Source organism: Hemiscyllium ocellatum, chromosome 5 (assembly GCF_020745735.1).
Source record: "Hemiscyllium ocellatum isolate sHemOce1 chromosome 5, sHemOce1.pat.X.cur, whole genome shotgun sequence".
NCBI classification, from domain to species: domain Eukaryota; kingdom Metazoa; phylum Chordata; class Chondrichthyes; order Orectolobiformes; family Hemiscylliidae; genus Hemiscyllium; species Hemiscyllium ocellatum.
The window spans coordinates 117,027,434-117,041,249 of NC_083405.1; the positions used below are offsets into that span (position 1 = coordinate 117,027,434).

The window sequence follows — 13,816 nt, forward strand, 5'->3', positions numbered from 1 at the left end:
CTGAAGACATCAAATTTGTCAAAACATTTCATGTATTGCTGTCTTCATAGCTGTACCCAGTATTGCTGAGTATTTCCATTCCTTCGAATGATCACATAGATGCTGTGCAATAACTGGTTCTATTTGAATTTGACCTGACACTGTTAAATACAATAATACAACGCACACGAATTTGAATTAAGGACAAGTACTTTTTTGTGTTCAAAACCTTTGTAAGCATACACTAGTGCTAATGCTACTTGCTACTTCATCCAAGGTTGGATGTTGACCAGATCTTAGAGTCAGATTTATTGCATGGAAACAGACCCTTCAGTCCAACTCGTCCATGCCGACCAGATATCCTAACCGAATCTAGTCCCATTTGCCAGCACTTGGCCCATATCCCTCTAAAGCCTTTTAAATGTTACAGTTGTGCTAGCCTCCACCACTTCCTGTGGCAGCTCATTCCATACACGTACTACCCTCAGTGTGGAAAAAGTTGCCCCTTAGGTCCCTTTTTATAACTTTCCCCTCTCACCCTAAACCTATGCCCTCTAGTTCTGGACTCCCCCACCCCAGGGAAAAGACTTTGTCTATTTATCCTATCCATGCTCCCTCATCATTTTATAAACCTCTGAGGTCATCCGTCAGCATTCAACGCTCCAGGGAAAACAGTCCAGCCTATTGAACCTCTTCCTAAAGCTCAAATTCTCCAACCCTGCAAATCCTTGTAAATCTTTTCTGAACCCTTTCAAATTTTACAACATCTTTCCGATAGGAAGGAGACCAGAATTGCATGCAATATTCCAATAGTGGCCTAACCAATGTCCTGTATTCAGTGGATTTGGTGTCCCCTTCACTATCCTATCTATCTACAACTCTACTTTCAAGGAGCTATGATCCTGCTCTCCAAGGTCTCTTTGTTCAACATCACTCCCTAGGACCTTACCATTAAGTGTATAAGTCCTGCTTTGTCTCTTTCCCACACTACCCATATCCCTTGATGTCTTTAATATTAGAAATACTGCACTCAGTTCCTTGAGCCCAGCTAGCATTTGCTTTCCTAATTGCTTGTCAAACCTACATGCTAGTTTTTAATGACTCATGAAGAAAAACACTTTGGTCGTTTTGGCCATTAACACTTCCCAACCTCTCATTGCTTGAGAATTTTTTTTTCATTGAAGTAGCTAACTTCACACTTCTTCACATTAAATTCTATATTTAATGTTCTTGCCCATTTACCTAGCCCGTCTCAAACTATTTGTAGCCTCCTTGCAACCTTCTCACAACTTATATTTTCACCTAGTTTTGTGCCGTGAACAAATTTGGAAATATTACATTTGGTCTCCAAATCCAAATCATTTATAGATAATGAATAGCTGTGGCCCAACGCTGATCCTAGTTGTATCTACTAGCAACAGCTTGCCATCCTGAAAATGATTCATGTATTCCTGTTCTGTTTTCTGTATGTTAACTTATTCTCATCTATATGAAGATATCCCTTCAATTCTCGGTGCTGTAATGTTGTTTACATTTTCTTTGTGGGAGCTTCTGAAGATCTAAATGAGCCACATTCACTGGTTCTCCTTTATATGTGTTGTAAGGAACAACCTTAATAAAAAGACAAACAGATTTTTCAAACTTGATTTTCCTTTCATAAGTCCATGTTGATTCTACCCAATTATAACCTTACTTTTTAAGTTTATAGTTTTCACTTCTGTATGACAGAACTTGATATTTTTCTTCGTAATTTTGTCAAGCGAGTTTTGTCTGTGGTTCTGAATTTTCTCCTCTCTGCCTTAAACAGTACTCTCTCATTTTCTTCTTTACAGACCGCAGGAAGTTTTTCAAAATCTCTATATTTTTGCAAGATGAGCAACAACACATCCACGCACCCTATTGCCACCTCCTTCGATCTGTCATATGTAGCTCATCTGGTCCATGTGACAGATCTAGAGGTTGATCAGCCTTTAATCCAGTAACTTTTTTTGAATACTGCCCCTTTATATGTACAAATTTCAGTCAGTTCCTTTGGTTCCTTGGTATTTCAGGAAATTTTCTGTAACTGCTTCTGTAAAGACACGCAGCAAACAATTGTCTAACTTCTTTGCCACTTCCCTGTTTTTCATTATAAATTCTTTTATATCCATCCAAAGTGGACATGGTCGTCGTCTTTTTCTTTTCCCATAGCTGGAAAAGATTTTACTGTTTGCCTTTATTTTTCTTGCTAGCTTGCCTTCACATTCTCCTTTCCCTTTCTTTATCATTTTTGAATTTCTTGATCATTCTTTGAATTCAAAATTGCTCATAATCCTTACATAGAACAGTACAGGACAGCACAGGTCCTTCGGCCCTCAATGCTGTGGCAACCTCTTATCCTACTCTAAGATCATATTAATCTACATACCCTGCATTGTACTAACTTTCATGTATCTATCCAAGAGTCGCTTAAATGTCCCTAATGTATCTGACTTTACTACCACTGCTGGCAGTTCATTCCACGCATCCACCACTTTCTATGTAAAGAACCTATTTCTGATATCTCCCCTAAACCTTCCTGCAATCACCTTAATATTATGCCCCCTCGTGATGGCCATTTCTGCCCTGGGAAAAAGTCTCTGGCTATCACAACAGGGCATAATTTTAGGTTGGACATGTTTTCTGGCAACTTTAAAAGTGAATTCTTGGTTTAGCCACGGTTGATTCACCTTCCCTGTTGAATTTTCTTACCTTTAGAGGAATGTATAGACCTTCTTTAAATTCTTACAATTAAAAATTTGTATATTTTCCAAATCCTTCACGGCTAACTCATCCCTAATGGTTAATTGTTCGCTTTGTTCAGATTTGAGTCTACAGTTTCAGAATTAACAATATCGCTTTCAAATTTAATGCAAAAGTTTATCATTGGTCACTGTTTTATGAAAGTTCAATTAGAATGATTTGTCTTTCTCATTACTTGATACTAAATCTAAAATTGCCTAATCCTTAAAACAAAAGCAAAGTACTATGAATGCTACAATTGTAATCTGGAATGTTCTGGTCTCAGTTTTTACAGTAGAAGTCAGCAGTAACTTTCCAAAATATGTAAGTAATCGAGAGGAAATAATTACGAAAAGTGTCACTGGAGAAAATGTGTTGGGGAAATAATAGGACTAAAATCTGATAAGTCCCCTGGGCCTAATGGGATGCATTCTAGGACATTAAAAGAAATAACTACAGAGATAGTGGATACACTGGTAGCAATCTTAGAATTCTTCCATTCTGGAAAAATCCCAAAGATTGGAAAACTGTTAATGGAATATTTTTATCTGAAAGCAGAAGGAGACTACAAAAGGCTTATCAATAGGCTAGATGTTTAGTGTCTGTTACTGAGAAAATGTCAGCTTCTATTATAAAGCTGGGCATTTAGGAATACACACTCCAATCAAACATAGCATGGCTTCACGAAGTCAAGGCGTGTCCAGGCAGTAGATGAGGGAAAAGAGGTGGATGGTGTGAAGCAGCAGTCGATACAGGGCCCACTGTGATACATCCCTGAAGGGGACAAAACTAAAATTCTGGAGGCGGCTCAGGTTGTGGGGCATATGCGCCCGCGGGAAGTATGGGACCTTGGGGCCAATGTGAAATTCTGTTCAGGCAGGGGTGAGCATAGACGGAATTCCACCCCACACCTGAGCATCTTCCAACTGGTGCACTATGTCGGGTCTGGGCACTGCCGTTTTAAGGCATTGGATGGCAGTGGCCATGAACTGGATGTCTGCCATTGCCCTGCTCGCTATGTCAAAACAAAAACCAGGAGATTTAGAATCTCCTCAGTTTTGGTGACTGACTCTAAAGAGAAAAAATAACCAAGAGAGTCTAGTGGTGGTGTTGGTGATTATAGTGGTGAGCATTGCTGCCTTCCGAGCTATTCGGTGCAGTTTTGATTCTCAGCCATCACAGTACAACGGTTTTAAACCGATTTTCAACAGACAAACCTGAAATGAATGAAATCCGTCGTTCTGTATGTTACTCTTCGAAAAAATATGATCAGGAGATTATAATCTCCTCAATTGAGGGCTGACTTTGACTTTTGCCAGTGTATTGTACAGTGGTAAATTAAGGGTGACTTGGTGACAGGAACTGGCCTCTGTGTAGTTATTTCAGTGGTGATGGGAAAAGACAGGACGTGCCTGAAGAATACTTGCTTGTAGCTATCATCTTGAGTTGGAGTAAGCATTTCTGACATCATGCCTCAATTTGGGAAGCTTCACTCATTTGACCCTGTTGTCAAAGACTTGGCCCAGTGTGTGGGAAGAATGCAATATCTTTTCTGGGCAAGTATTGTTAGGTCAGATGAAAAGCAACAAGTAATGTGGATCTGCAGCATTTTCAGTTACAAGGGACTTCACATTCCCAGCAGTACCAGATAGTAAAACCTCCTAACAGTTGAGAGTGTTGGTTAATGAATATGATGACTCCAAACCACCACCTAATTCTGAGACACTGTTGGTTTTGTTTGGCTGAGAGAGAAGCAGGGGAATCCATATCCAGATTTTTGACGAGGTTACGATGAGGCAGAAGCATGTGATTTTGAGTTGATCCTGTATGAGATTCTGAGACCCCCTTTGCAATCTGAAATTAATGATGTAACCATGCAGAAGCGCCTACTAGCTGAAGCCCAATTGGACTTCAAACAGGCACTGCTGCTGGCCTTGTCATGAGAGAATGTGGTGGGGAGAAAGGGTGATTGTCCCAAGTAAAGGTTGCTCCACCAGGGTCATCCAGGGGTTTCCAAGATGAAGGTGCTGACCAGAAGTTATGTCTGGTGGCCAAGATTGGTTGCCAACCAAGATTAGTTGTGTTGGTGTGGCAGTGCCCAGACTGCCAACCAGGACAAAAATTGACACCAGCAGCACCCCACCCTCTTAGAAATAACAGGGTAACCCTGGACTCTGTTGGATGTTGACTATGCCAGTCCTCTCATAGGCTCAATGTTCCTGGCCATTGTGGACACTCATTGTTAGTGGTTGGACGTGCATTAAGTTCGTTTAGCAAACTCGGGTTGATGATTAAGAAGCTGCGAGCATCATTCATGATACATGGACTTTCAGAAGTATTGATCTCAGACAATGGGATGTCATTTCTAGCAGGGAGTTTGAATATTTCTTAAAGTCCAGTGGCATTCAGCACATAAGTACAGCTTGACACCATCCATCGTCCAATGGTTCAGCAAAAAGAGCCGTCCAAACCTTAAACGTAGGCTTAAAGGAGCTTATAGAGTCTCTTAATACCAACTATCCTGTTCAATTTTCGGACCACCCTGTATGCAACAACAGGGATAATTCCAGCAGCGTTGCTGCTGGGGAGAAAACTCGACATTAGATTAAACCTGATATTTCCAGACCTGGGGGCAGGGGTGAAATAGCTGCAGGAACACCAGTGTCGGCTGAATGCATCTTCTAAGCGTGAGCGACCAGTTTAATTCAGGGGATGAAGTTTGGTGCCAGAACCATGGAACGTATGGAATTTAGAATAATCCTGATGGTATGGTTTTGGAGGTCATGCTTTTTAATCTCTGTCATAGATTCCTAAAATTTAGTTTCATCCATCTTCTACCTATGGTGTCAGTACCATTTGTGGGCCAAGACCTTTTGGCTTATTAGCCTCCCCAGCACAATGACCTTTTGTTGCTCTGTGCCATCCTTGATTTGTTATTGTCATAACTATGGCTGCAGAGGTAGCTGTCTGTTCTCCTGACTAATGAATTCCACATCACTTCTGCCCTTCCACTCATCTTCCTCCACTTCTGTGCAGTGAGTAAACGATGGTGCCACAAACTTGGGTCTGGCTGAACAAAACAAAGCTGTATCAGGACATTATTTCAGCGAGTCAACACGCACTGCAGCACAGAGGAACTACGCAGAGCAGAGGAAAATCACCTATACCGCATATTCAAAAAGAATGGATACCCAATGAACACAGTCTGCCGATTTCTCAGCAATAAACCCAAACAAGCAGACAAAACATGTCCAGAAACCCTAGCCACTCTCCCCTACATCAAAGTCATCTTGGAAATGACTGCCAGGCTACTTAGACACCTTGGCATCATGGTAGCCCACAAACCCACCAATACACTAAAACAGCAGCTCATGAACTTGAAAGACCCCATACAGACAAGAAGCAAAACAAATGTCATTTACAAAATACCATGCAAGAACTGTGACAAACACTACATTGGACAAACAAACAGAAAGCTAGCCACCAGTATACATGAACATCAAATAGCCACAAAATGATATGACCCTCTGTCACTAGTATCCTTACATACAGATAAGAAAGGACACCACTTCAACCGGGACAACACATCCATCCCAGGACAAGCAAGAGACATGCACGAGAATTCCTAGAAGCATGGCATTCCAACCGTAACTCTATCAACAAACACATCAAGTTAGACCCCATCTACCACCCTGAGAAAAAGAACAGGAAATGACATCACCAACCCAAAGAAACCCAAACATATAAATAGAAAGCATGAATCATGAACAGTGCTTCGCCTGGAGGCCCACTGAAGATGTTACCTAATAGGGTGATGAAACGTCTGGAAATGAACCTTCTAGCGCAGTGAGCAAACCTACATCCAGAACCTCAATCTGAGCTACAAATCTTCTCAAAACTCACTAATTTCAAGTTAGGTTTGAACTAATTAAACTGCCTTTCTCTGTTTTTACCAAAATAACATTGCATTCTTCAAAATATTGGATATGATGCACCAATATTTCAGCACTGGCTTAGAATCCCTCCGGCATTTCATGATATGAACAGTTACTTGATATTATTATAAATACATTAAGTGTTAACAACATATATGTTTTAAGTTGACTTGCAAAGTATTAATGTATTCATGATTCTAGTGCTATAGTTTCTACTCTATTCCACTTCAATATCATTTACCTTTAGAACAGAAGCAGTCATGGTCCAGTGTATTCTTACTCCAAAACAATATAGCGAGGATGACACAGTAGAACTGAGCACTGACAATCAAGTAACTGATTTCAGATTGATTTACTGAGGGATGCTACTCCATTTTGTTAAATACCAGCCTGTGGCTCCCACACATCTCAGTCAATGGAATTTAGTATCCAATGTTTCAGCAATGCTTCCCAAAGCAAATGTTAACCTCTGCAACTTAAAAAGACTGGAGAGAAAAAAAATTGCATTATATTAAGTGCTATTTGACTACTTAAATATTTATCCATATTTGTGATGTGACTTCTTTGAATATTACTTTGCATTCTTCTTGGAAGTTATGTATAAAGCAGTTACATAGAAGGTAAAATGAAATTCTGTTTTTTTGTAGGTTCCTAAATGTTGCAAGCTCTTGGTCACAGCTTGCTTTCGGATGTGCAGAAAAGCAGTTTATATCACAATCTGCCACTATATTAATCTGTTATCTCTTTTGTGTGGACTTGATGTTTCTCTATTCTCAGCGATACTTGTTTTTAACAGGAATAACCAGATTTGACCTACTTGGAGACTTTGGAAGGTTCAACTGGCTGGGCAACTTTTACATTGTACTCTCATATAATCTATTATTTGCTGTGGTAACATCGCTATGCCTGATTCGAAAATTTACATCTGCTGTAAGAGAAGAACTTCTTAAAGCTTTAGGTAAGGTTTATTATCTATCAACTTCCATCAATCCAATAACTTTTCTTTCTATTCTCTTGTTGGACAATGATAGGGGCTGAGGCTCCTTCAATTCTAATTCCTAGATCCCTCTACCTGCCTCACTCACAGCCACACACTCTTGTCCCTGACCACTGGCCAAATTCAAATTAGTTAATCTAAAGGGTGTGACTGTCTCCTGAAATACAGCATCCAGGTAATTCTTGCCCCTCCCTGATGTGCCTCAATGTTTGATGTTCAGACTCCAGCTCATCAAGTCTGAGCCAGTCGATGTGGTACATTTGGACTTTTCAGAAAGCGTTTGACAAAGTCCCACATAAAAGATTATTCTGCAAGATTCAAGTGCATGGGATTGGGGAAAGTGTACTGAGATGGATAGAAAACTGGTTAGCATTGAGGAACCAGTGGGAATTGATGGCTCCTTTTCAAATTGGCAGGCAGTAACTAGTGCGGTGTCGCAGGGATCTGTGCTAGGCCCCAGCTATTCGCAATATATATTAATGATTTGGATTAAGGAACAAAATGTAATATCTCAAAATTTGCAGATGATACCAGGTTGGGTGGGAGGATGAACTGTGACGGGGATGCAGAGATATTTCAGCATAATCTGGGCAGGCTGGGTGAGTGGGCAAATTGGTGGCAAATGCGTATAATTTGGATAAATGTGAGGTTATTCACTTTGGAAGCAAAAACAAGAAGGCAGATTACTACTTGAATAGCTGTAAATTGGGAGAGGAGAGTGTGCAGCGGGACCTGGGTGTCCTTGTTCACCAATTGCTGAAGGTATGCATGAAGGTGCAGCAGGCAGTAAAGAAGGCAAATGGTATGATGGCCTTCATTGTGAAAGGTTTCGAGTACAGGAGCAGGGATGTGTTGCAGTTATAAAGAGCTTGGTGACAGGCCACATTGAGGTTTACCAGGCTGATTCTGGGGATGGTGGGACTGGCGTATGATGAGAGATTGACTAAGTTAGGATTGTTTTTGCTGGAGTTCAGATGAATGAGGGGGATCTCATAGAAACTTAGAAAATTCTAACAGGACAAGACAGGGTAGATTGGGGGGAATGTGCCCAATGATGGGTGCATCAAGAACCAGGGGTCACAGTCTCAGGATTCATGGTGGACCATTTAGGATGGAGATGAGACATTTCTTCACCAAATGAGTGGTGAGTCTGTGGAATTTATTGCCACAGGAAGTAGTTGACGCCAAAGCATTGAATGTATTCAAGAGGCAGTTAGATATAGCACTTGGGATGAATGAGACCCAAGATTATGGGGAGAAAGCAGGATTAGGCTGTTGAGTTGGATGATCAGCCATGATTGCGATGAAAGGTGGAGCAGGTTTGAAGGGTCGATTGGCCTCCTCCTGTCCCTATATTCGACGTTTCTGTGACACTTCTAAAATACTTGACATGAAACAAAATAGGGTGCTATTATACTTTAAGTATTAGTTTCAGATCAGTATAGATTGTGCATGGTACTGCTGTCAGCCCCAACCCATTTATGATTACCTGTTACTGCAGTTCATACCAAGGTTGACCACAAAGAATTTCTGTCTGTGAGTACACTTCTTCAATGCATTCAAGACATTATTTAGAAAATATGTTTTGAGCTCCAGTGGGACAAATGTGGCTTTTTGCTGGGGTGGTGTTGTATCACATCCAGCACACAATAGGAAAAAGCAGAAAATGCTGTACACACCCAACAGTATCCATGGAGAGAGAAAAAGTTATTGATTCTAGTCTCTGACTTTTCCTGGGAAGTGGGGTTAGTTAGGAATATAATGAATTTTGAGCAAATGAAAGGTGGGGAATGGGGAAGAATAAAAGGAAAAATCTGTGATTATAATTTCCCAAAAGTTTTAATCGTGTTTTTTAATTAGAAATTCTTATTAAAGCTTCACACTCTTGGTAATTCTAGCTGAACATATTTTCCAGGGGTTTCAGTAAATCAACATTTTGTTCTAATCTTGTACATCATGCAAAGTTCAAAGAGAAATAAAAATTATGGAAATAGTTTCCTTCTATTATGTAGCTGAGGTGACTGGAATCCTTAATTTTGATACTTGTTTAGTGTGGTGCAACGGTTTGGAAAAACATCCTTTTTTTAAATGTAGCTGGATCTAACTAGTTTTGATAATAATGCAAACAAATGCAGGGCAAACATTTGTAAACTGTTAATTAAGCTCTTTGTATAACATAGGGATAAACATTTTTTCCTCTTCTGTCCAGGTTTGAATAGTCTACATCTTTCAAATAGGACGCAGGAGTCAGAGAAGGTTCTGCATTCTGCAAATGGACACCAAAAATCATTCTGATACCTGATAAAGCAACAGACAACTTTCAGGATGCAAACAATTCAGTCATATGACATTCCATTCCCCTCAGTTCTGCCGGGAGTCTTCACAGTCATTTATTTTCAGCTGCTAGTGGAAGTCAGAGAAGGGTTCTGTTGTGGAACAATGTTATCTGAGAAATGCACAGGAAGTACATGTTTGGGACTCACTCCATTTCAGCAAGAGTTTGAGGTATGGCTGAATGTGCTTTGCTTGGACTATCATGCAGTATTTAGACTACCTTCTACACATCTTTTGATTATGATTTGAAATCTCTTTGGCAGTGATTTAAAGTTTTGGGTCATTAGAAGGTAATTGCTTAGTTTCTCACTAAAACACACACTCAGTACTACTACTAGAAAATATGCCACCAAGAGAGATTTTTTTGTGAAGTCTGGGCATGCAAACATGTTCTTCCAGGGAGCTCTGGTTTTTTTTGGCTGTTGCTTAGGTTAACATTGTGGAGCCATTCCCAGTTTCTGCTTTGGAACAGAATGCCTCATTTCCAATTAAGATCACATAAAACTGCATTCCTACTGCAATTTTAATCAGAAAGAAAATGTTTCTTCACTAACCTCTCCAATAACATTATGACAAGTCTGTTTACGATCTTCTGTCGTAAAACAGAAATTAAATTTGTATTTTTTATTAATGAGCAAGATTCAATCTGTATTAATGTCACTATAAGGTGAATGCCCTCTCCTTGGCACCAACTGGAAGCCAGTGTACTTGCTGTTTCTTAGCACAAACCAGGATCTGGATACTATTTAGACGTATTCTGACAGGTGACCTGCATAGTGTTTGGATAAACAATTTGCAGCAAACCTACTCCCTATTTTTCCTAGTCTGCTTCATTGATTGTAGAGACTGGGAATGTATGGACAACCATTCTAAATATGAATCTTATGTTTATAATTTCAATGTTACTGCAACTGAGTAATAAATGTCATTGGTATCTTGAATATTAAAATGTCCCACTCTATAATAGTCATTAAATGGTTATAACGGAAATGACTTTGGTAAGAAACAAGGTTAATGCTAGGAGTTGTCATTTGAAGCCATTGACTTACTTCATGATACACACATTTGAGACTTTGGGCAGATTGCCCTCATCTATTCCCTGGTGGCATGTTTGAAGGTAGGTGGTGCTATGTAATTGGGAACCCTGTCACAGTCCTTCGGCCTAATGCATTTCAAGGCAGAAAGACTTAATGATGGTCTGTCTACCTCTCTTGTCAACCAGTGACGAGCAGGGAAGTCACCACCTGGACAGCATATAAAGCAAATTTGGCTATTGGGATGGTTGTCCTCACTCTGATGTAGACATTGTTGGGTCAAAGGCATTCACTGCCTGATCAAGGGACCTGTCATTGGGGTTAACTGGGAAGCCCACTGAGAGCCATCGTTGTACTATTTTTCTTCTGCCCCCGCCCAACCCAGGCCAGTACCCTCAAATCTTCAGAGATGCATGTTCCTCATTGATTCCAGGCAATTCCTTCAATTAATTACTGGCAGTGTACTGGTACTAATTGGCATGGAAAGCTACTGTCATCTGAAAAATGTGTTGCTGGAAAAGCACAGCAGGTCAGGCAACATCCAAGTAGCAGGTGAATTGACGTTTCGGGCATAAGCCCTTCTTCAGGGGAATGTATGGACAACCATTATAAATATGAGTCTTATGTTTAAAATTTCAATGTTACTGCAACTGAGTAATAAATGTCATTGGTATCTTGAATATTGAAATGTCCTACTCTATAATTCCTGATTCCTGAAAAAGGGCTTATGCCCAAAACGTCGATTCTCCTGCTCCTTGGATGCTGCCTGACCTGCTGCGTTTTTCCAGCAACACATTTTTCAGCTCTGATCTCCAGCATCTGCAGTCCTCACTTTCTCCTAGCTACTGTCATCTGCTTGACTCACAGCTCTTTGGGTATGTGCAGAATAAGAATTTTGCTCCAGGATCCAATGGCCTGTAAAGGGCATTAAGCATCTGACGGACACTCATTACCAATCCTTTCCCAGTGGAGGTGATGTTGGGCCCTGGCCAGTTTTCCAGTCAGAAAGCAAACCAGCGACCCCCAACCTCGCCAACATTAAATTGTGGATGTAAGTTTGCTTGCTGAACTGGAAGGTTCGTTTTTAGACATTTCTTCACCATATTAGGTAACATCATCAATGAGCCTTCGGTGAAGCGCTGACGGTAGGTCCTGCTTTCTATGTTGCTGTTACCTAGAATGGTGACAAAATGTCTAAAAACAAACATTCCACCTCAGCAAGGAAAGTTACATCCAGAATCTCAACCTGAGCTACAGATCTTCTCAAAACATTAAGTTCTATCCTTAAAGCAAGATGTCTCCCAGTTGTGTACTAAAATTTATCCCTAAGATCACTTCTGCCATTGTTAAATTCTTGGTCTATTGTTCTTGCTGTGCCTGTAGGAGTAGTTAATCTTCTTCTAAACTATTCATTATTTTTTTGAAGTTAGGATTATAAGGAAGGGAATTTTGGGGGCAAAAAAGAATTCATAAAGAAAAGCCAGATGGTTCATCCGCAACATGAAATATGCTGAAAGGAATTCCAGAAAGAAATATGTTTTTAAAAAAAACCTGCAAATAAACCCTTGCAATGAGCAGAAGTGGATTTCCATCAACATCTGGCAAACCTGACATACCTTTCTATCTTCATAAGATAACCTCCATTACTTTATTTGTGATGATGTGAAGAACCATCCCAAAACACATTTAGTATTAACCTCCTCCCCACACCACACCAAACCACAAACGTGGTGTCAAGCTGCCTAATTTATAATAGTAACTGTCCTTAAAGGTAATCCGTTGATTGTAAAGTGATTGCAAAGTCCTGAGGATGTGCAAGATAATGCTCAAAGTTTTGCTTATAACTCATCAGTACGCTAATTCATTGCAGTTCTAAGTTTTTTTTAAAAAGTGCCCAATAATGGTTTGAGGTGATCTAAGTGAGATCTTCTTTAATTACATAAGAATTCTTTTTAGGATTTGTGAAAAGGCATGCTTCAGTTTATGGTGTTTTTTAAAAGCTGAACACTGGCAAATTCATGCCACAATACTAGTTTCTCAGATTAATTTGTACATTTTTTGTTCATTTTTGGGGGGATAATGAAAGGAATTCCAATTTTTAATATTACCATGAACCCTGAAACAATCAAGATACTTGGACTAGTCTGCTGTCAGAAATCTGGGTACCAGGGTAGAACCACATTAATACTATTGTAGCCTGTGCCATTCTAGGAGATGTGGCATGCTATTCAAATTTATTTACAGACTATGCTCTCATTCTTCTGAATTCTGCAGACCTTGGTTACCTTGCATCAAGGTTAACTGTTTACATTAGTTATGATCTGTTTTCATAGACTCGTATGTAGATTTTAGATTGAACAAAATGGGGGTAGTTAGGAAATAGTTAGACTAACAAGTAGCTGAAAGAAGGTTGTATTCACCAATGTCTGACAATCTGTTGCCCGTCAACTTTGTTTTTAGAGAAAGAATATGAAGAATACATTTTGAAATGTGTTTTAAGCTCAGAATAAGTTCTGCAGTAAGCTGAGCCTGGATTTTTGAATGATTTGGGAAATTTAAAAATATTTTCACCTTGAGTCTTTTTAAATAGGAAATCTATAAAATACATGTGTCCTGTTTGACTGGTTTGTAAGATTTGAAAACTTAAGAACCACCTCAACATTTTGTGGTGAGTAACTATTACTTCAACATGTTGGCAAGCACTTTGTTGTTTACATTCTTGTTTGGTCCAAACTTTCCTTCAGTCACATTAATGGTATAATACTTTGCATATTTTG

General features: G+C 39.7%; 1 protein-coding gene across 1 annotated transcript in view; it reads left to right on the forward strand.

The window, feature by feature from the left end:
• lmbr1 (limb development membrane protein 1) overlaps positions 1-10,573 on the forward strand; it is a 270,045-nt gene extending 259,472 nt beyond the window's left edge. Inside the window, exons 16-17 of the mRNA XM_060825130.1 lie at positions 7,471-7,632; positions 9,881-10,573. Of these exons, the coding sequence (XP_060681113.1) occupies positions 7,471-7,632; positions 9,881-9,966 (248 nt within the window). The 3' untranslated portion in view covers positions 9,967-10,573. The remainder of the gene's footprint in view (positions 1-7,470; positions 7,633-9,880) is intronic.
• The last annotated feature ends 3,243 nt before the right edge of the window (positions 10,574-13,816 follow it).